This window comes from Triticum aestivum, chromosome 5B, assembly GCF_018294505.1.
Source record: "Triticum aestivum cultivar Chinese Spring chromosome 5B, IWGSC CS RefSeq v2.1, whole genome shotgun sequence".
NCBI lineage: Eukaryota > Viridiplantae > Streptophyta > Magnoliopsida > Poales > Poaceae > Triticum > Triticum aestivum.
The window spans coordinates 172,413,495-172,436,151 of record NC_057807.1 but is presented as its reverse complement, the minus strand read 5'-3'; the positions used below and the strand labels follow the sequence as shown (position 1 = coordinate 172,436,151).

General features: G+C 44.4%; 1 protein-coding gene across 1 annotated transcript in view; it reads right to left on the bottom strand.

Moving 5' to 3' along the window:
- LOC123110936 (E3 ubiquitin-protein ligase RGLG2) overlaps positions 1-22,657 on the bottom strand; it is a 54,001-nt gene that overhangs the window by 19,602 nt on the left and 11,742 nt on the right. Inside the window, exons 5-15 of the mRNA XM_044531581.1 lie at positions 20,596-20,723; positions 18,228-19,812; positions 17,560-18,063; positions 17,014-17,097; positions 16,797-16,932; positions 16,595-16,708; positions 16,414-16,511; positions 16,202-16,281; positions 2,980-3,085; positions 2,780-2,907; positions 2,474-2,678 (exon numbers count right to left, since the gene is read on the bottom strand). Of these exons, the coding sequence (XP_044387516.1) occupies positions 2,474-2,678; positions 2,780-2,907; positions 2,980-3,085; positions 16,202-16,281; positions 16,414-16,511; positions 16,595-16,708; positions 16,797-16,932; positions 17,014-17,097; positions 17,560-18,063; positions 18,228-18,242 (1,470 nt within the window). The 5' untranslated portion in view covers positions 18,243-19,812; positions 20,596-20,723. The remainder of the gene's footprint in view (positions 1-2,473; positions 2,679-2,779; positions 2,908-2,979; positions 3,086-16,201; positions 16,282-16,413; positions 16,512-16,594; positions 16,709-16,796; positions 16,933-17,013; positions 17,098-17,559; positions 18,064-18,227; positions 19,813-20,595; positions 20,724-22,657) is intronic.

Sequence of the window (22,657 nt, the reverse complement as noted above, 5' to 3'; positions counted from 1 at the left end):
CCTGAAGGAGTTGATGTTGAAGAACCTCATCGTCCGTGTGCTCTCATGAGATGGTTGGTGCGGATATGGTCAATGTTGCAGTTGGCTGATCGCGGACCTAATTGCTATGGGACTTTTTTCGTTTTTCCTCCCCTACGCATAGCTACGGATTTGTATGGAATTATGTTATGATACCGAGCATTGCACCTACATGGCGTGCACGTTGCAAAGTGTGCGTTGTGTGGAAGTGGTGACCTAGGATCGTTATTAGGCAGATGCTAGCAGACGTGCTAGATCTTCATGAGCACGGGAACACGCTGGTGGGAGGGTACGGCCGGAAGCACGCCGCAGCTGCTCGCTTGGGCTCGGGATATAGGAAGAAAGAAAGGAAAGAGAAAGATGAGGAAGAAGATGTGCTATGACAAATGGGACAAGCAATTTTGTTTTATAATTTTTGCTAACTCGGATGCCACCTCAGCTTTGAGGGGTTAATTTGAATGTGCCACGCCACACAAAACCATGTCCCAATCGTCTCAAGGGAGTAAAGTAAACAGTATTGGAAGTTAGGAGTGTGTTCTAACCGATTTGGGAGTCAAGGCTTGCAAGTCAAACTCTTTGGTGAGTTGAGGGTTGTGAAGTGGGCTTATCTTTTTTAAGATTGCTTGTTACCTTGTTTTTGCTGGATTTTTCAATTTCTTGCAGCAATAGACCTTAGTGGTCGCCATGTCAGCTTGCCTTTGCAAGGCTGATAACATCTCAAGGGTTGTTTAGTAGTTTCTTGGCTAATTGATCCCCTCAGCCACTAGCCTAGATCACGAGTCATCTCCATTAACTAAGGAGGTGTTTGGTTCGCGCTACTGTAACATAATCTGATTACGTCGCTAACAGGTCCCGCAAAATCGTGTTTGTTTCCCTTGCTCTGTAATCTGATAACATGGTATCAAATCCCAGCCTAATACAAAACTGATACCGCTGGAAATCTGCTGTAACAGAAAACGCTACAGCCGTATCTTCTCCGCACGAGATGCGATCGCACGAGCTATGCGGCCTCCTTCCTCCTTCCTCATGCGCCGCAAGGAAGCTTCGCCGGCGTTGACGTGCCTGTAGCGCCAGTCATGGTCTTGTCCAGCTGACGGCGGCATCGACGCCGGCGCGGTCGCTCCTCAGCATGCCTGCGGCGCCTCGCCTCGGCCTTCAACCTTGACGGCAGGTCGCCGCTCGCCGGCCGGCGGCGGAAGCGGCCACCGCGTCTCTCACTCATACTCTTACCGTCCGTGGCCTTGTACTCCGCCGCCATATCCAACGGTGACTCGCCACTGCCGTTTCCCGGCCTGCCTATCCATGTTCACTGGCGTGAATTCTTGAGCAACCCCGGTATTGATTGACGTTACAGTAGGTAACCAAACAAATTTCAACTTTTGTCCATTCCGTTTACATTAACACCGTAAACTCATTACGTTTGCGTTTGCGTTACCAATCTGGAACCAAACACCTCCTAAATGTATATACTCCTGTTCTTTATGGACATATATGCATACTTTAGCTTGACATACTCCATTGGGTAGAAAAGAAGTTATTTACTCCATCGTAAAAAATAAGCTATATACTCCTTTGAAAGAAAAGAGTATATCTTCCTTTAATTGCCAAGCAGTATATATTGTTTTGGATATAAACAGTACATACCCCTTAATTTAGCACGCGGTAGTATATAACTATTTTATTGGCAAACAATATATACTCTTTTGGGTTGTAATCTTTTGGGTTGTAATTAAGCAGTATAGTGCTAATATATACTACCTCTGTAACTAAATATAAGATGTTTTTGCAGTTCAAGCCTCTGTAACTAAATATGTCTTGTACTCCCTCTGTCCCATAACATAAGAGCGTCTTTGACAAAGACGCTCTTATATTATGGGACCGAGGGAGTATTTAGTTACAGAGGTAGTACCTTTCAATTGCCAACAAGTATATACTTGTTTGGATAGTGGCTAGTATCATTAATTGTTTAATCATCCTAAAGATGGAAACCACTTTCAACATATATACTTCTTTTCATATTCATATACTGATTCATTATACCACTACGTTCACCATGAAAAATATGGTAGTATCTTATTTGACGGTGCCAAACAAATCACATGAAAAACCAAACTATCATGTCTCCTACGAATTTCGGATCTCCTTATTTTTGGTAGTTGGCTAATTGCTCAGCATGCACGCACGCGCACACACACACACGCATGCACGCACACAATAAGCTCGAGTGTAGAATAGTTAGAAAAACTATACGTAGTATAGTAAAATTGTGCACAAAAAGTAGCAATTTTGGAACAACCTTTTACTATTCAAGTCACTATGTTGTAACATTGTTCCAAAAATTACTACATACACTATTTTCTATATTGTGTGTGCCTGCCCATGAGATTCTCGTTTTTTTCTAGTCTGGATCAATTTATAAATATCATACGATATAGCAGGGCAGTATTTGTCTTACTTGGAGTTCCGATGCTCTAGCATCTGCAGCTGGTGGGGGTGTAACTGACGGTGTGATTGTTGAATCTAAAGTTGCCTCCTCCCTAAGATTAGAAGGCACACTTTGGAAGTTATTTGCCCAAGATGGTGCTGCTCTTGAGGTGGTATTATAACTTGCGAAAGGAGGAGGAAGTGGAACTTGCTCTGGAGACTTTGCAAGTCGACGCCTAGTTAGTAAAAACACGAATAACAAAATGAGACAATCAAGCCAACTAGGAATGGTAAATAAGAAATATGTGTAACTACACGTGCTCTTGCTTCTGCTTACCCCAGTATTCCAAGCTGTAATGTTGCTTTGTACTGCAAAGGTATTTCCATGAGTGCTGAAAGGGCAAACTCTGTCTCCTTGTTGCTTTGACTGATCTTTTTTGACATGATTCCAGTGAAGTTGACAAACTAGGATAGCGAATATCACCGTTATTTTGCTTGGGAAGCAAATATCAGTATTTATATAATTTTAGTATTTACCTGGAAATTGTCAAAAGATCTAGCAGGAATGTTGTCATCAAATTCATTCATCATGTCCCAAGGACCATCTCCAACTCCGACCAGAATTATAGACAAAGGAAATTCACTGCAACAAAATGGGAATATATGACCAAGGAGAAGTCAGTGTTATGTCAATCCATATGATGAATTTATGATGTTATATTTTTTGGCAATGGTCATGCAAAAGCAAGGTGCGAACTCTTAGCTTAGCTTCATGTATCAACTGGACCAGTTTGTTGAACACTCGCTTCATGACTACCAGAACCCAGAGGGAACCCTACGACACCTCGCAAGTTGCCTGAGGCGACGGCTGTCCATCGAGTGTAGGACAGTCGTACTATCAAGAGGGGCACAAGCAAAGGTACTTTGGTTTGAACCCCACAAAAGATCCCAAGCCAAAGTTTTGGAAATAATTCACTTTAGCCACTCTACTTCTAAGATTTTCCAAAGCCCCGGTACCACCGTTTTTGCTAACCGGTTCTAGCGAGCTTATCTGAGTGTGCTAATTCTAGAGCGCCAAACCAAGTTTTCCACAGTTCGGACCGCCGCTCATTTCTGTGCGGGCGGTGCCAAGCCAAACTCCTCTCTGTGTTACCTCCGGCACTTCGAAGCCTAACTTGTCACAAAGACACTTCCAAACAGCTTTCAGTTTGCTATCTGGTCACAGTTTAAGTCCAATACCTCCGAGCAAATCCACCCAATACTTCCGAGCTGTGACTCTGGCATTCCTGCATGATCCTCATTATGAGAACTGTTCTATCTACTAAAGTACTACTGAGAATTTGGTTTTACACGGTATGCTTCCAAGATAGTTCTATGCACGCAGAAAGGAGCCACCTTTTTGTCTTCCGCAACCACTATTTTTTTTATCCCGGTACTTCTGACTGATATGTTTTCCCAAGGTTCCCAAAAACACATTGGGAAGTTCCAAAGAATTTCTTCCAGCACTTCTTGACTAGTGACTTTTTCAAGTAACAGTCAGGTTTCCGTCGAGCTCTATATATAGATTTGGATACCCCTTCGTTCTGGCAAGCCATTCAACTCATATCATTCATTTCCAACTACCAAAAGTTCAAGTCGAGAGAGAGAGAGAGAGAGAGAGAGAGAGAGAGAGGAAAGAAAAGAAGACAAGCAATGGGTGATTACATGAACACTTCTTTGATTCTTGGAAGGTTTTTAGGTCAAGAACTCTTTCCTTCTTCTTGAACACCTACACCTAGTGTTCCTCTCTTCTTACACCACTCATACACCTTGTATCAGAGAGATCATATAGGCTCTTGAGAAGAGCTTTGATTAAAGATCTTTCGAGGAAATCTGCCAAGTGAGTTTGCTTCGCTTGTTACTCTTGGAGGGTATGCGCCTTGTAGATGGGTAGGAATCACTTAAAAGCCTTCATCCACTACTTTGTGAAGGACTCAAGAGTTTGTGAGGGCAAGGAGATCGTTTATTTCGTGAAGATCTACCCCTTAGTGAGGCTTCTTGGCGCAAACCATGGTGGAATAGGTTCATTGAGCTCCTTGCAATCTTAGAACCATTTGGTTCAAAGCCTCCATCATCGTGGAGTAGGATATCCACGCAATAAAAAATGTGGAGTAGGATGGCGCCAACTATCGAACCATGGGAAAACGTCATCGAGCCCCTTGTGTTTGCATCTTCTAAGCTCAACTCTTATTTTCGTGCAAGATACTTTATACCACTATGATGAGGAACAATAGATGAGAAAAAAAAACAGATGCCAGATCTGTTTGGCTACTTCTAGATACTTCCACTCTAGTGTAGTATTTCTTTTTTTTTCTTTACCCTTCCTGCTGTTTCTAGAGTTCTCTAGTTATAAGTAGCTGTGAGTAGAGAGGTGAATCCTAAATAATGTTTTCTAGAGTGTTCCAGCTATAAGTAGAAGTATGTGAAGGCTTCTCAAAGCCCTATAAATAGAGGTCATCACCTCTACTTTGTAACCCATAATATGTACTCACTACCTATAATAGAACTTCTTGTTCTTATCTAAGATCTTCGAGTAGATCTTGTGCTCTAGGAGTTCTGGGTTGAACTCTTGCTGCCATATCGGGCTACATTCGCCTCTAGAGCGATATCTAGCGCAGCACGTTGAAGTTGCTCCTTCAACACGTGTGTTGTACACATTGTAGCAGCAAGGCCAATTTATGTTGAAGCTTCGGAAGGTGAAGAATATGATGATGCCCTTGAAGAACCAGATCTCTACGCATATCGGAGAGTACCCAACCCTACATATGCAAGAGATACATACAAGGTGAAAGCTGAGATCCCAACTTTTAATGGAAATGTTGATATTGAAGGGTGCCTAGATTGGTTATATGAAGTGGAGACTTTCTTTGAGGTCATGGAGGTTCCGGAAGATCGTAGAGTTCATTTGGTCGCATACAAGCTGAAAGGAGGAGCCAGTACATGATGGCATCGCGTTCAAGAAGAGCGCAGGCTGAGAGGAGAACCTCGGGTGAGAACTTGGCGGCAAATGAAAAGTCTCTTGAAAGGGAGATTTTTGCCCGCTGATTATGACCAGATCCTATTGTCCAATTTTAGAATTATGCTCAAGGAAATAGGACTGTTTCAGATTACACGGAGGAGTTTCTAAGGCTACAAGTGAGGTGCAACCATGCTGAAACTGAAGATCAACAAGTTGCAAGGTACATCAATGGTCTCAACGATGCTATTCAAGATCGATTGTTGATGCAACAAATCTAGTCCATTGATCAAGCACAAGCTTTAGCCTTAAAGGCCGAGAGGTTTGTGAGGACAAGAAAGGCAACTAAGGCTCCATATCCTCATGCCGAAGGCTCGTCCAGGAGTCAGCCTAATAGAGTGGAAGAAAAGACCGCTCCACCAAAGGCAAAACGACCCACCCAGATGCAAACTAGAGGCAAGGGTAAGTCCAATGAAGGCCCAAAATGCTATAAATGTGGTGAAGAGGGACACATATCCAGCGGTTGCCCACTAAGGAAATTTGTTAACACAACTATCCATGATGGTGAAGGCGATGAGGAAGAATACGAATCTGAAGATGTAGAGGGACGAGAGGTTTGTCAAGAAGAAGGTGAACAGGTGGTATGTGTGATTCAGCGTCTCCTATGTTCCACACCACAACCTGACGACACATAACGGAAGAAAATATTTGAGAGCAAATGCACAGTGAATGGCAAGGTATGCAAATTAGTGATTGATAGTTGCAGTTGCGAGAATCTTATCTCCCAGAAGTTGGTGAACCATTTAAAGCTTGATACTCATGATCATCCAAAACCCCTACACTATTGGGTGGATCAAGAAAGGAGTGAATATGAGGATCACCAAACAATGCAACCTGCCACTTTCTTTGGGCAAGCATTATCGCTCAAATGTGTTGAGTGACATAGTTGACTAGTAAATTGTATGTGCTTTGCACGTCATTTAAATATATATAAAAAGCATGGAAAAATACATTTGAATATGTATTTCCTTTTCTAGAATCGTACTGGACAAGATCCAACTTGGCTCTTACCTCTCTAGAATCCAGATTGTTCTAGCCTCTTTTCATTAGAATATCGGATAGGCATGTGGATAGATACTTCTAGAACACATGAGATGGTAGAGTTGGGTTTTCAATTAGAAGGCCACGTGGCAGTATCCTATGAGTTAAAAACTATATCCAACGGATGACAATGCTCGGATTTGCCATCTCTTGACCGTTGGATGGGCATATCCAACGACTAATATTTGAAGCTATTGGCACACTATATAGTGGTATAGATAAGGACGCTAGCCATGTTCTTCTTGGGAGACCTTGGCAATTTGATGTGTATAGTACACACAAGGGCAAGGAAAATTCTTACTCTTTCATTTGGAACAGAAGAAAGATCATTATTTTACCAAACAAAACTGAAGGTAATACCTCTAAGGAGCGGAAAACTGTTAACTTTCTCCCATACTTCTCATGAGTTTATGGAAGACTTGAAGGAGGCAGATTTGTGTGCTGCACTTGTTGTAAAAGGAGAAGAGCACCTGACTGTTGAAATTCCAGCAATGGTACGCGGTTTATTGGCAGAATTTCATAACATACTTGGAGAGCCACAAGGCCTGCCACCAATGAGAGGAATTCAACATAGAATTTGATTTAATTCCGGGAGCAAGTCTTCCTAATGTTCCACACTATCGAATGAGCCCAAAGGAGCATGATATATTGAAGGAGAAAGTGGAGGAATTGCTACAAAAGGGGCACATTCGAGAAAGTATTAGCCCATGTGTTGTACCAGCCCTACTCGCACCAAAGAAAGATGGATCTTGGCGCATGTGTACGGACAGTAGAGCCATTAACAAGATCAACGTAAGGTATAGATTCCTGATTCCCCGTCTGGATGATATGTTGGATCAGCTTAGTGGAGCAAGAGTGTTCACAAAGCTAGATTTAAGAAGCGGATATCATCAAATCCGTATCAGACCCGGGGATGAATGGAACACCGCCTTCAAGACAAAGGAAGGGTTGTTTGAATGGCTAGTCATGCCATTTGGACTCTCAAATGCACAAGTACCTTTATGTGCTTAATGAATCAAGTCCTTCGACCCTTCTTACCCCACTTTGTTGTGGTCTATTTCGATGACATCTTGATCTATAGCAAGGATGAGGATGAACACTTTGATCACATTCCGAAGGTGCTAGAAGTACTAAGGGAAAATGAGCTCTACGTCAACTTGTAGAAATGTGTTTTCCTGCAAACACAACTTCTTTTGCTAGGATTCGTCATAACATGTGATGGTATTCGTGTTGATGATTCTAAAAGGTTGAAGCAATCCGAGAATGGCCAACTTCGAAGACCATTTCTGAGGTAAGAAGTTTTCATGGCCTTGCGACTTTCTATAGGCGATTTGTGAAGAATTTCAGCACTATCATGGCACCAATTACCGAGTGTTTGAAGAAAGGAAAGTTCCAATGGACAGAAGCAGCCGAAGCTAGTTTCAATGAGATTAAACAAAAACTATCACAAGCTTCTGTCTTGGTGCTACCTGATTTCAACAAGACTTTTGAGTTGGAGTATGATGCAAGTGGAGTAGGCATTGGAGCTGTTCTATCCAAGGTTTACGAGTCGTTCCGAGGTTGAGACTCATAGACTAATCGTGACTAGTCTAGACTAGTGCTGGACTAGTCAACATGGTACTGTAGTACTCAACTTTTGTTAATAACTACTAGTAGTAGTATATATAAACAGTACAGTATGCAATAAAACTAGAAGTGTTAGGCAACGCTCGCCAGGCCCAGCCCAGCACCACACAACACCCCCCAGCTGGCCCATTTGGGCCCAAGTGGCCAGCCTACTTAGCTCCCGTCACTGGAACCCTAGCTCCCGATCGATCCCATTGCCGCCGCTAGCACCATCACACAAGGGAGCACGCGTGCGTGACCCGTGCCTCCAGCCGCCTTCCACCGGCCCCTGCCGCTACCGCCGACCACCTCCATGCCTCCTCCTCTCCTCTCCTCTATCTCTCTTCCTTCTCTCTCGTCTCAGGGCCGCGCGCGCCTACATGTCACGGCCATGGCTGCCGCCCGAGCACGAGCTCCGGCCAGGCTGGGTGACTTATCCCCTCAAAATTTTGAGTCGCTCGACTCAAATAGCTCGACTAGTCCAGACTAGTCTGTCGACTGCTCGACTACACCAAGTAGTCTACACGAGATTTGTAGTCGACACTCAAGTTGCGACTCATAGACTAGTCTGTCGACTAGTCTCGACTAGTCCCTCGACTCGTAATCAGTGGTTCTATCTCAAGAAAGGAAGCCCATTGCTTTCTTTAGTGAGAAGTTAGGTGAAGCTAGACAGAAATGGAGCACCTATCAGCAAGAATTGCATGCCGTTTTCAGAGGCTTAAAAACTTGGGAAGTTTATTTGCTGCCTAAAGAGTTCATTGTATATAGCGACCATCAATCCTTGAAGCATTTTAAAAATCAAAAGCATGTTGACCGCATGCTAGCGAGATGGGCAGCATATCTGGAGAGGTTTAGCTATCTCATCGTGCATAAATCTGGGACAACTAGCCGAGTGGCCGATGCTTTGAGTCGCCGTGCATGCCTCTTGACTTCTTTTGAAGCTGAACTTCCAGGCATGGATCAAATAAAGGAGTTGTATGAGGATGAAGACTTTGGCCATGTTTGGGTAAAGCACATCAGGGACCAGCCATTAGGTGGCGACTATTCAGTGCAGGATGGCTATCTCTACAAAAATTATCATTTGTGCATTCCAAGGAGTTCTCTGCATGACAAACTAATTAAGAACTCCATTCAAGTGATCTTAGTAGCCATGTTGGACGGGACAAGACTATCGCCAACCTGGAAGCTCGCTACTTTTGGCCACAACTAAAGAGAGATGCTGGCAAGTTTGTTCAGCGGTGCCCCATATGTCAAGCCTGCAATGCCTGTCCCTGTTGCTCCATGGGAGGACATCTCTATGGACTTCGTCTTGGGCTTGCCAAGAACAAGACGAGGAAGTGATGTTGTATTTGTGGTCATGGATAGATTCTCTAAGATGGCTCATTTCATACCATGCCGCAAGACAACGGATGCTCATCATGTGGCAAACCTATTCTTTCGAGAACTGGTCAGACTTCATGGAGTACCAAGGTCCATCGTCTCAGACCGTGATAGCAAGTTAATTTGTTTCATTTTGGCTCACTTTGTGGAAGCAATTCAACACTGAATTGAAATTTTCTAGCACTGCTCATCCACAAACAGATGGACAAACGGAAGTGGTGAACAAGTTTTTGGGTAATGTGATCCATTGCATTTATGGAGAAAGAAAGGGACAATGGGATTTGGCTCTATCTCTTGCAAAGTTCTCCTACAACAACTCCAAGCATAGATCCACAGGAAGGATCCCTTTTTCATTGTCTACATTAGAGTTTCAACTCATGTGGTGGACCTGGTGAAGCTACCATCAAGGGGAAACTCAAAATCAGCATTGTCCTTTGCTAATAATTACACTGGGTTATTTGAAGTGATTCATGGTGTTCTAGAAGCACAAAATCAGAAATATGAACAACTTGTTGATTGCAAAAGGAGGCCAAAATCATTCCAAGTTGATGATAAGGTGATGGTCTACCTCCGAAAAGAGAGGTTGCCTTTAGGTGTTAAGGGGAAGCTTAGGCAGCGAAGGTATGGGCCCTTCTCTATCACGAGGAAGATAAATGATAATGCTTATGTGATAGGTCTTCCAAGTGACATGGGCATATCCAACACTTTCGATGTTGCGTACTTGACTCTCTACCATCCAAAAGAAGCGCTCTATGACAATAACTCGAGGGCTAGTTCCAAACAACCAGGGGAGAACGATGAGGAACAATAGATGAGAAAAAAAAAACAGATGCCAGATCTGCTTGGCTACTTCTAGATACTTCCACTCTAGTGTAGTATTCTTTTTTCTTTCTTTACCCTTCCTGTTGTTTCTAGAGTTCTCTAGTTATAAGTAGCTGTGAGTAGAGAGGTGAATCGTAAATAATGTTTCCTAGAGCGTTCCGGTTATAAGTAGAAGTATGTGAAGGCTTCCCAAAGCCCTATAAATAGAGGTCCTCACCTCTACTTTGTAACCCAGACTATGTACCCACTACCTATAATACAACTTGTTGTTCTTATCTAAGATCTTGGAGTAGATCTTGTGCCCTAGGAGTTCTGGATTGAACTCTTGCTGCCATATCAGCCTACATTCGCCTCTCGAGCGATATCTAGCGCAGCACGTTGAAGTTGTTCCTTCAACACTTGTGCTATATACATTGTAGCAGCAAGATGGAGTTGCTCCTCCACGACCTTTGTGTTGCTTTACACTACCATCTCTTTGCACCTTGCTTGCTAAAGTGCACCGAAGGACCAACCAATCTACTGTGTTGCTTAAAATTGCCAAATGTCTTCAAATTAGGTGTAGTAATCTTCATAGGACTATTCACCCCCCCTCCCCCCTCTAGTCTTGAGACCTCGATCCTAACAGCATGGCATCCACCCTTCCTCGTGGGTGGGAAGTGTCGGCTTCGGTTGCATTGGCTTGTTAGGCGACCGGCGAGAGCTGGGCCCTCCTGTCACGCGGGTTGGAGGTGTTCTTGGCGTGGTGGTTGGCTTAGGTAGCTACATACGATTGACCCGGCAGCCTACACGGTGATTGGTGGCGTACAGCGTGTGTTCACCGATGCGCACCTTGGCCCATGTCTGGCAAGGCCGGCTTCACGGGGTTGGCATTCTCCCTTACCTTGTTGTCAGTGTGGATCACGACTTCATGAGGCCATGGTGTTTACAAGTGTGTCGGCGTTATAATGCAGATTTGGCATCATTGTTGCATGTCTAGGTTGGCTGACGCACAAGCCCTTGGGGCCACAAATGAGGAACAACAGAGAGAATTAATACAAAGTCAGAAGTCAAATCCATCCGACTTCTGATAGATACTTCTACTCCATTCTAGATAAGTTGGTCCTCAAATCATATGTAGCTGCATTTGGTTATTTTTTTAACCTATAAATAATGTTATCTAGAGTGTTCCAACTACAAGTAGAGGTTGAACCGTAAGGAGTGCTTTCTAGGGTCTTTTAGCTATAAGTAGAAGATGAGATGTGAAGGCTTCACAAAGCCTATAAATAGAGGTTCTCACCTCTAGTTTGTAACTCAGCATGTTTACCAACTACCTATAATAATACTTGGTGTTCTTATCTAAGATCTTGGAGTAGATCTTGTGTTCTAGGAGTTTTGGACTGAACTCCTGCCACACCAGCCAATATTCACCTCTAGAGCAATATCTCGTTTAAGTATAATTCCTTCAACACTAGTGATGTACACTTTGTAGCAGAGGAGTTGTTCCTCCACAACCTTGTGTTGCTTCAGCCACAGGCCAGCTCATCGACATCACCATGGACTCACCGACAAGTCCAGGTGGACCACACGAGCACATGCATGCGCAACCCAAACCAAGGCGACTTTACTCCGCTTTGAGCTCCCTATACATTTGAATGAGACTTGGCTGCTACCTCAAAGTGGAACCCTATGTCTAATTAGGTGTGTTGACAACGATCATGAAAAGATGAGGAAGGAATACCAAGTTCATGACCAGGTGCGAGGAGCCGAGGAAGAGGATGGAGCACCAAGTCCCAGGGGAAGTGATTCTGGACACCCCAGAGACCCGGGCTCAAGGACCCCGAAGCTTCGAGCATCAGGTGGTCACGCCTCTGGATACCAAAGAGACCGGGCCTCCAAACCCTGGGTGGTGTGCTCTCTGGATGCCTCGGAGCTCCGGGCCACTTAACCACGGGCCTCCAAGACTTGCCTGCGTGCATATGATTTGGAATGGCCCATGTACCCTCACTTACCCCCTCTCCTCTTCCTCGGGACCTACATAAGTTAACCCTCTTTCAGTTTCTAGGGTTAGCAAAGTATACACTAAGAACTTGAGAGAGCTTTCCTCAATCTACCTTCCCCAAGGGGATCAGGGCCTCCACTTGTGGAGAAGACTCCATTAGAGTGATCAAAGACCTCCATTCGAGAAGATTCCTAAGGGAATTCAAGACCCCCTCTTTGGATTTGGGGGAAAACTCCCTCTCAAGACCTCCAGGCCTCCATCTCTCTTTGGGATTTGGGGATGAGCTATCTGACTTTTTTCTTTGCTTGTTTGTTGGATCTAAAAGGCATATCTTGTATTGACTTGTGATATGAGTATAGGTAGTGAACCTTAGCCTTGTGTGTGTTCCCTCTAATTTTCCCTTTGTTCTTCATGTTCATTCGTGAATCCACCTCCAATCGTGAAGATAGTGCCACCCTAATGGCTTGCCCTCAATCACCCGTGCTGATCTTGATATGCGGCGTGTATTGGCCCTTGTTGGCCAGACGACACATGTGATGGCCTCTATTCTCAAGCTGGTGCAGTAGTGGGTGGTGCTACGATTTTGCCAATATGTCTTCAAGGGATGTGATCAGTGCATGAATTGTGGTCATGGCTCTATGGAAGGTGGCATGAATTGTTGTCGTGGCTCTACAGGAGAAGGCCCTAGCAACCTTTTTCGGTGTCGACCCCCTCGCCCATTGTCTCATCCTTGATGGGGTTGTCAAAAGCCAAAAATCGCCTCCACCCGTCATGGGCTAGTCCTCCGCTTGGAAACAAAGATTTGGCTTGCCAGATCAGACACGGTGTCAACAACATCGCTGCATCCCCAGAGGCATTGTTTTTGGAGGTCTGGCCCTAGGTTAGAGCGCGACCCGGTGGCAAAGGCCTTGGCTCTAGCAGGCAAATCCAAGGCGCACCGGCAACCTACCAGTGCAAATACCTTGGGTGGCATGGGTAGTAGATGATAATATCTTGTGTCTTAGTTGCATGGGAACTCGATGGGTAGCGGTTGACGGTTGCAAACATAGGTGCGTGTGGCAGACAAGGATTGCGGTGATGTGTGGTGGTGGTGTTTCGGACTTTTTTTAAGAATTCACCACTTCATTTAAACTTCAATAACATCATCAACAACAACAAAGCCTTTCAGTCCCAAACAAGTTGGGGTAGGCTAGAGTTGAAAACCGTAAGATATCGAAACCAAGTCATGGTTCTGGCACCTGGATAACTAACTTCCACGCACCCCTTGTCCATGGCTAAATCTTTGGTGATATTCCAGCCCTTCATATCTCTCTTTACGAATTCCTCCCATGTCAAGTGTGGTCTACCCCCAATCTCTCGACATTATCAGCATGCCCCAACCGTCTGCCATGCACTGGCGCTTCTGGACGCCTGCACTGTATATGCCCGAACCATCGCAGGCGATGTTGGACAGGCTTCCCTTCAATCGATGCCAACCCAACTCTATGACGTATATCATCATTTCAGACCCGGTCCTTTCTTGTGTGGCCACATAACCATCCTCTGTTTTTGAGTCGTTCGACTAGTTGCGACTAGTCGATGAGTCGCTGCTCTAGGTTTGACTCAAACTCTTGACTCGACTCCTGGCATGAGTCGAGCGACTCGAGCGACTAGTCTCGACTAGTCACGACTAGTCGCTCTTTCTGGGTCGAGCGACTCACTTAAATTGAGCCCAACTGTTATATGGGCCGGCCCATCTCCCCTGGAAACCTAGATCGATCATCCCCCACCCCCTCCCCCGATCGAACCCTCTCTAGCCGCCACCCCTGGTTGCCCCTGCTGCTGTTCTGCTCCTCCCCTCCTCTGTTCTGCTCCTCCCCTCCTATGGTGTGCTCCTCCCCTCCTCCCCTGCTATTGTGCTCCTCCCCTCCCCTGGTTGCTGTTCCTGCTGTTGTGCTCCTCCCCTCCTCCCCTGGTTGATGTGGCTGCTGGTGTGCCCCTCCCCTTGTTGTTGCTGCTGCTGTTGAGCACTTGTGCTCCTCCCCTGGCTGCTGCTTAACTCACGTCGACTCGGCGCCATGTCGACTCATCGACCATGAGTCTAGACTAGTCTAGAGTCGGCCCCCCTGAGCGACTCGTCGACTCATCGACTCGAAAACATTGTAACCATCTAAACATGCGCATCTCTTGTAGATCTAGCTGTTGGACATGTCGTCTTTTAGTTAGCCAACATTCAGCACCATACAACATCACAAGTCGAATCGCCGTCCTATAGACCCGCCTTTTAGCTTCTGTGGCACTCTCTTATCATAGCAAACGCCAGAAGCTTGGCGTCACTTCGTCCATCCAACTTTTATTCGATGGCTCACATCTTCATCAATATCACCATCCTTCTAGGACCCGCCTTTTAGCTTTTGTGGCACTCTCTTATCATAGCAAACGCCAGAAGCTTGGCGTCACTTCGTCCATCCAACTTTTATTCGATGGCTCACATCTTCATCGGTATCACCATCCTTCTGCGTCATTGACCCCAAATATCGAAAGGTGTCCTTCTAAGGTACCAACTAGCTGTTGGACATGTCGTCTTTTAGTTAGCCAACATTCAGCACCATACAACATCACAAGTCGAATCGCCGTCCTATAGAACCCGCCTTTTAGCTTATGTGGCACTCTCTTATCATAGCAAACGCCGGAAGCTTGGCGTCACTTCGTCCATCCAACTTTTATTCGATGGCTCACATCTTCATCGATATCACCATCCTTCTGCGTCATTGACCCCAAATATCGAAAGGTGTCCTAAGGTACCATCTGCCTATCAAGGCTAACTTCCTCCTCCTCGCGCCTAGTAGTACTGAAACCGCACCTCATGTACCCAGTTTTAGTTCTACTAAGCCTAAAACCTTTCAATTCTAAAGTTTGCCTCCACAGCTCTAACTTCCTATTAACCCCTGTCTGACTATTGTTGCCTAGCACGACATCATCCGCAAAGAGCATACACCATGGGATATCTCCTTGTGACCTCATCCATCACCAAAGCAAAAAGATAAGGCCTCAAAGTTGACCCTTGGTGGAGTGCTATTTTAACTGGAAAGTCAACAGTGTCGCCATCACTTGTTCGAACACTTTTCACAACATTATCGTATATGTCCTTGAGGCTGGTCGTAATGGTAGTATCATAAACGATATCATGCATGCCAACTAGACTTTTTTATTATGTGGCACACAATTAAATGAGGAAAGAGAGGATGTGGTATCATATCATGATACTGTATCATATTAAATGTTGTACTACTTTGTGTCATGGATGGGAATTAATAAGGCAACCTAAGATACTAACTTATGATTCTATGCATTACAGAAGTAGTATCATACACTAGTATCATATGCGTGATACTAGTATATGATACTCACCATTACGGGCATCCTGGTGAGGGTAATGTACTGTGTTGGGACTTTGTGTTTCCCCAAGGCTATTGGTGACATAAAAACAATTAAATGCTGATAGCAATTACTGCAGCTGTTTGAAAATCAAGACAAGTAGCAAGAGCTTTTCAATGTCTTACGCTTACTCTGTAGTTACTAATCAAATGTAAATAATTTGTTGCAAGCTGGACATGGATACTGCAGGAACAAGAAATACAAACAAATAGGTGTATTTTGACATACCAAAACAAAACTTTCCAAGTACATATACGCATTATGCCATCAGGTAAGCAATAGAAAATTGGGGTAGTAGAATAATGAAACACACCCTTAACTGTACACATCTGGTGTTAACAGGAATCATGTTAAGATTAAACATACAACACAACAGCATCTTGATCATGATATTTATTGCAACTAAGAAACTTCTATGGTACACCATTTTACATACTCCGCCTAAAATAACCCCACATTACCTGGCTTGCACAATAGCATCTACAGTCATCTGCTCTTGGGTACTTAATTGACCAAATTCAGTGTTAACACTTCGTGTGACCTGTATAGTGATATTTCAGACACAGGCCAAATAATACCAACATAGGAAAAACATCATCGTGCACAAGAAGCCAATGATATAATAATTGAACTAAAAAATAAAAATAAGAAGGGTGATAGAAAAAAAGCCTACTTGTCCATCGGCGATTATTACTAAAACATGGTATTGGCCACCGCTTTGCTCAACAATGGTTGTGGCCATTTCAATTATTGGAGAAAATGATGTAGGACCTTCAAACATATAACAAATTTTATGCATACATTGACCATGATTGTACGCTTCAAAAAAAACAATCAAAATTGAGCTTTCCTACCGGAAAGACGAAGATGAGGAACAATTTCTCTATATCGAGCCAAAGCCTCCTGAAACCCATAGCATGGTCTTTCGTCAGGATTGAAGCCAAATACATCTTGGTCATGAGTAGATGCTGTGTTTTCCAAATAAAACTGAACTATTAGTCTTGTGCAATTTCACTATATATTGGTAAATTAACAAAAGAAAAGTTTGAGCTTTACCATCTCCAAAACCATAGCACGGAATTAAGTTATCCTCATCAAAAGCTGACAGTGTTTGTCCAATGATGGAGATTGCCTGCTCGTAAGGATTGGGGGCATCACCAATATGATGCAGGCTCACACCATTGAATGACCTCTTTCCTGCATGCCGAATTGCATACATAGTCAAGCATCAAGAATGAATGTTTTGTCCAACGCATATATTCTATTCAACTACCTGTCCATCATTACTTCTCGTGAAATCAATTCCAATGATTAAATTGGAAGACTCGAGGCCAGCTTGCGCTAATGCTTCAATAACCTGCATACAGAACTCTAGTATTGAGCCAAGTGTCACAATTTGTTAAGTACTCCCTCCGTGAAGAAATATACTTCTTTAAAGAGGGAGTATATTTCCTTACAATTTGTTAAGTACTCCCCTCCGGACTCGGTTGTTTGGCGTTAGTCTACAAACAGTGTTTATTCGGTGGGCTCGGTTTGCAATTTTAAATTTCAAAAGAGGCGATGCATCAGTTTGTTGTGCGGCTCGTGCAAATTGTTCCCCACCTTGTTATCATCCGGGTGAAATTTTGCACTATCAGTTTCGCACCTTTTACACGCAAGCACCATGCAAGCTCCACAGCACTACATTAGCCCAGATACCACCTATGTCCAAGCCATCTACAATGGCTAATTCCATCCCTGTTATGGCTTCGAGCCCGATTTTGGAAGCAGTGTTGAACATTTGAGCATCACCAAATCCCATACACACATTGATACATACCTCATCCAAGGAGCGGTACTGGTCCACAATCTTGGAGTACTTCCTCTCCAGCTTGGACCGCTTACTGGCAACTGCCGGTGTCTTAATTGTCCGCGACACTGGTGGCGCTGAGACAGCATGAGCCAGAGAGGCTGGCACTGCTGCCACGGCCGAACGAGAGTAACTGCTGGAGGAAACCACCAAATCCTCAGCGGCCTGCGGAGCGCTCACCCGCCGCCGGTAGATTGAGGACGAGTGATATTCATCCGTCAACGGAGCGATGTGGGGGGACGGTGGTGGGTCCCACGGCTGTGACCATGGATCGTATGGGTCCGCGGGGCCGCCGCCGGCGCTGTTCCTCGCAGCCGGCGGCGATCTGGGTCGTGGTGCTGCTTCTGGTTGCGGCTCTTCCCGTGCCTCGACTGGCGGTGCAACCTGCAGGAGGCCCCCAACAACCTTGGTGGCTGTCTGCAGGATCAGGAAGAGCACCCACAGCAGGAACGTGACAATCTTGCCGGCCACAGCCTGAAACTCCAAGCAAATCGTAACGGCAACAGTCAAGATCGACGAATCGAAACAAAAATAAAAAATCGAAGCTTAAATGGCTCCGACGAACAACAAACAAATCAACAGGAACTTCCTGTTGAAGATTTGGAGAAGTGAATGAAGCTGGAGCATCTAGTGCGTACGAGGAAACCGCTCATGCCGACGAGGACGATGACGCGAGGGAGGCGAGCTCTGCCACTCCTCGGGGGAAGGGAGATGCGAGGTTGGGCGGATTGGATGGGCAATGGCTGATGAGCCGCTCATGCCGAGGAGGAGGTTACTTTGGTCAAGTCGATGCTGTTGTTGCGTCTACTCGAGTCAAGGGTCGATGTGTCGAGTGATGACGTTTAACGCCTGTTTGGAGTGGTTGCTGCTCGCTTCATCAGGCCAACTCCGGGCATGTACGATGGTGGCATATGGATACATATGCCCCATGACAAAAAGTAATTTCAGGCATCTACATTTATTTTTTCTCCCCAATGCAAGCTACCACTAGTGGGCCTCATTAAGAAATAAAAAATAAAGATTCTAGTACACATGCATCTCTACTTTTTACTCCAATCTTTTCAGCTTTTGTCACCGGACCACACGTTTTCTCTTCAAGCACCCGCCTCCTGGAGAGGATCCCACTTCTCTATCCGAACCTACTTTACGTCATATCCGATCCTACATGGCATGCGAGGCATCACCTTGAGGCTATGCATTGTACATGCCCTCCTAAGGATACTAGTTGACCCGTTGTCCCAAATGACACAGAGACGTGCTAAAGATATGTTGTCGATGAAAATAGTTTCATGTTGCAAGAACCTTCAATTAAATCATGCTATTTTTTAAACATGTTTATTACGTTGTTAAATACTCTCTCCGTCCTGAAATACTTGTCGGGGAATGGATGTATCTAGACATATTTTAATTCTAGATACATCCATTTTTATGCATTTCTCCGACAAGTATTTTTGGACGGAGGGAGTAATAGTCTGGGAAAAGGAAAACTTTGCATAATATGAATATGTTCAGTTTGAAAATATGGCCACCATGATGAAAGAGTAAAGTTGGCATGGTTGTATTCTTTTAGCAAGTTTGAAAACATGGTTATCATGATGAAAAACCTGGCCATCCATATTGTTCCTGCAAAATAAAGGAAAAAGATAAGAAACCTAAGAATATGGTTATCATGCCAATGATTCCAAAATAGCAACAAAAATAAATCCATGGTTTAGTTGATTTTGTTACAGGCAAGCACACATGACAACAAATTTAATCTCTCTTAGTTAGGGAAAACAGGGACCTGTCACGCCAAATGGCGCAGAGGCCCCCTAAATCCCTGTGCACAAGGAAAAAATTATCCATGGTTCAATCACTTTTAATAGGAAACATGGTTGATTGTTGTCTACAATGACATGTATATATACATATTTTAATTTGATAGCACAAAATATTTGCTACCATCTTCACAAAGAACCATCTAAAATCATGTACGCATTGAAAATATGTGCGCTTTCCCGTGACTGTGTTTGAGCAAAAAATACATAGGCTTTTGTTTAAAAATATATGTGTGTATAAAATCATGATTTCTTTGGCCATACACATAGTAGAATACAAATAAGCCAGGGGACTACATATCAACTCCCTTGCTCTTAAAACGAAACAATAAAACTTATCATTTCCTCTCTTCAGAGCATTCTCCTCCTCTCCTTCTCGGGTGCCCTGTGTGGCTTCCAATATATCCTGCACCACCACCGTCAAAGCCAACGTAAGTGTTATTTAGATAGCAGAAAAACAATGTGCAATACAATTATATAGACACTCTAGCAAAATATTGGTTGCACATGTAGATGGAGACTAAAACGAAGAAGGCATTAAGAATCAAGATGGAGAAGATCTGGTCATAGTATCAGCCAGGAGTCTCAAATGAAGTACCAGTCATGGCATAGTTAAGTTTCAATTCAAATATCATGTAAAAACTTTTTAGCTTAACTTAAATGAAAACATACTGAGACTCCACCATGTGATTTCCACGTAGAAGGTTCTCATATAGATGGACCGACGAGAAAAAATTACGACAGGTTAGACCAAAAAACAGGAAACATTTTCCTGTCAAAGACTCCACCTTGTGACTTCCACTCAGAAGGTTCTCATATAGATGGACTGACGAGACAAAATTACGACAGGTTAGACCACAAAACAGGAAACATTTTCCTATCAAAGGTGTCGACCTGATTGTTTTTTAGAGGCCCAAATTTGCTTGATTCTAAATAGATGACACGATAAACTGACTATAAAAGTCGTCAGTTCATACCACAACCCAATGACTAACAATGAACATCTCTCTATATGCAATATGATTTCAGAGTGAAACATACCATTATTTGCTATTGGACCAACCAAATGTGGTTTCAACTCCACATGAGAAAAACAATGTAGAAACTGAACATACATCCAAGCATACAAAACCAATAATTCAAGCAAGAACTAGACAGGGTATCTAAGGCCACGGTAGCATTCACTCACCCTGGTATGTAGCATCGGTGGAGTGAAATGTGTCAATGCCATGATAACATCAACATGTCCACCTTCATGCCTCCCTGACTCCTCCTGCCGACCACGCGCCTCTGTCATGGCGTTGAAGGAAATATGCCCTAGAGACAATAATAAAGTTATTATTTATTTCCTCATATCATGATAAATATTTATTATTCATGCTATAATTGTATTAACCGAAAACATGATACATGTGTGAACATATAGACAAACTTAATATCACTAGTATGCCTCTACTTGACTAGCTCATTAATAAAAGATGGTTATGTTTCCTAACCATAGACATGTGTTGTCATTTGATTAACGGGATCACATCATTAGGAGAATGATGTGATTGACTTGACCCATTCCGTTAGCTTAGCACTTGATCGTTTAGTATGTTGTTATTGCTTTCTTCATGACTTATACAAGTTCCTATAACTATGAGATTATGCAACTCCCGTTTATCGGAGGAACACTTTGTGTGCTACCAAACGTCACAACGTAACTGGGTGATTATAAAGGAGCTTTACAGGTGTCTCCAAAGGTACATGTTGAGTTGGCGTATTTCGAGATTAGGTTTTGTCACTCCGATCGTCGGAGAGGTATCTCTGGGCCCTCTCGGTAATGCACATCACTATAAGCCTTGCAAGCAATGTAGCTAATGAGTTAGTTACGGAATGATATATTACGTAATGAGTAAAGAGACTTGCCAGTAACGAGATTGAACTAGGTATTGGATACCGACGATCGAATCTCGGGCAAGTAACATACCGATGACAAAGGGAACAACGTATGTTATTATGCGGTTTGACCGATAAAGATCTTCGTAGAATATGTAGGAGCCAATATGAGCATCCAGGTTCCGCTATTGGTTATTGACCGAAAACTGTTCTAGGTCATGTCTACATAGTTCTCGAACCCGTAGGGTCCGCGCGCTTAAGGTTTCGATGACAGTTATATTATGAGTTTATGAGTTTTGATGTACCGAAGTTTGTTCGGAGTCCCGGATGTGATCACGGACATGACGAGGAGTCTCGAAATGGTCGAGACATAAAGTTTGATATATTGGACGACTATATTCGGACACCGGAATAGTTCTGGGGGTTATCGGACATATATCGGAGTACCGGGGGTTACCGGAACCCCCCCCCCCCCCGGAAGCTATTGGGCCTTATGGGCCTTAGTGGAAAGGAGAGAGGGAGGCCAGGAGGTGGCACGCGGCCCCCCTTGCCCCAATCCAAATTGGGAAAGGGAAGGGGGCGGCGGCCCCCCTTCTCCTTCCTTCTCTCCACCTCCTCCTTCCCCCTTCTCCTACTTGGAATAGGAAAGGGGGGGGGGCAAACCTACTTGGAGTAGGATTGCCACCCCTAGGGCGCGCCTCTCCCCTTGGCCGGCCCTCTCCTCCTCCCCCCTTTATATACGGAGGAGGGGGGCACCCCATAGACACAACAACAATTGATCGTTGATCTCTTAGCCGTGTGCGGTGCCCCCTCCACCATAGTTCTCCTCGATAATATTGTAGCGGTGCTTAGGCGAAGCCCTGCGACGGTAGAACATCAAGATCGTCACCACACCGTCGTGCTGACGAAACTCTTCCCCGGCATTCTGCTAGATCGGAGTACGGGGAACGTCATCGAGCTGAACGTGTGCAAGAACTCGAAGGTGCCGTAGTTTTGGTGCTTGATCGGTTGGGCCGTGAAGACGTACGACTACATCAACCGCGTTTTGCTAATGCTTCCACTTTCGGTCTACAAGGGTACGTGGACAACACTCTCCCCTCTCGTTGCTATGCATCACCATGATCTTGCGTGTGCGTAGGAAATTTTTTGAAATTACTACGTTCCCCGACAGTGGCATCCGAGCCAGGTTTTATGCATAGATGTCATATGCACGAGTAAAACACAAGTGAGTTGTGGGCGATACAAGTCATACTGCTTACCAGCATGTCATACTTTGGTTCAGCGGTATTGTGAGATGAAGCGGCCCGGACCGACATTACGCGTACGCTTACGCGAGACTGGTTTCACCGTTACGAGCACTCGTTGCTTAA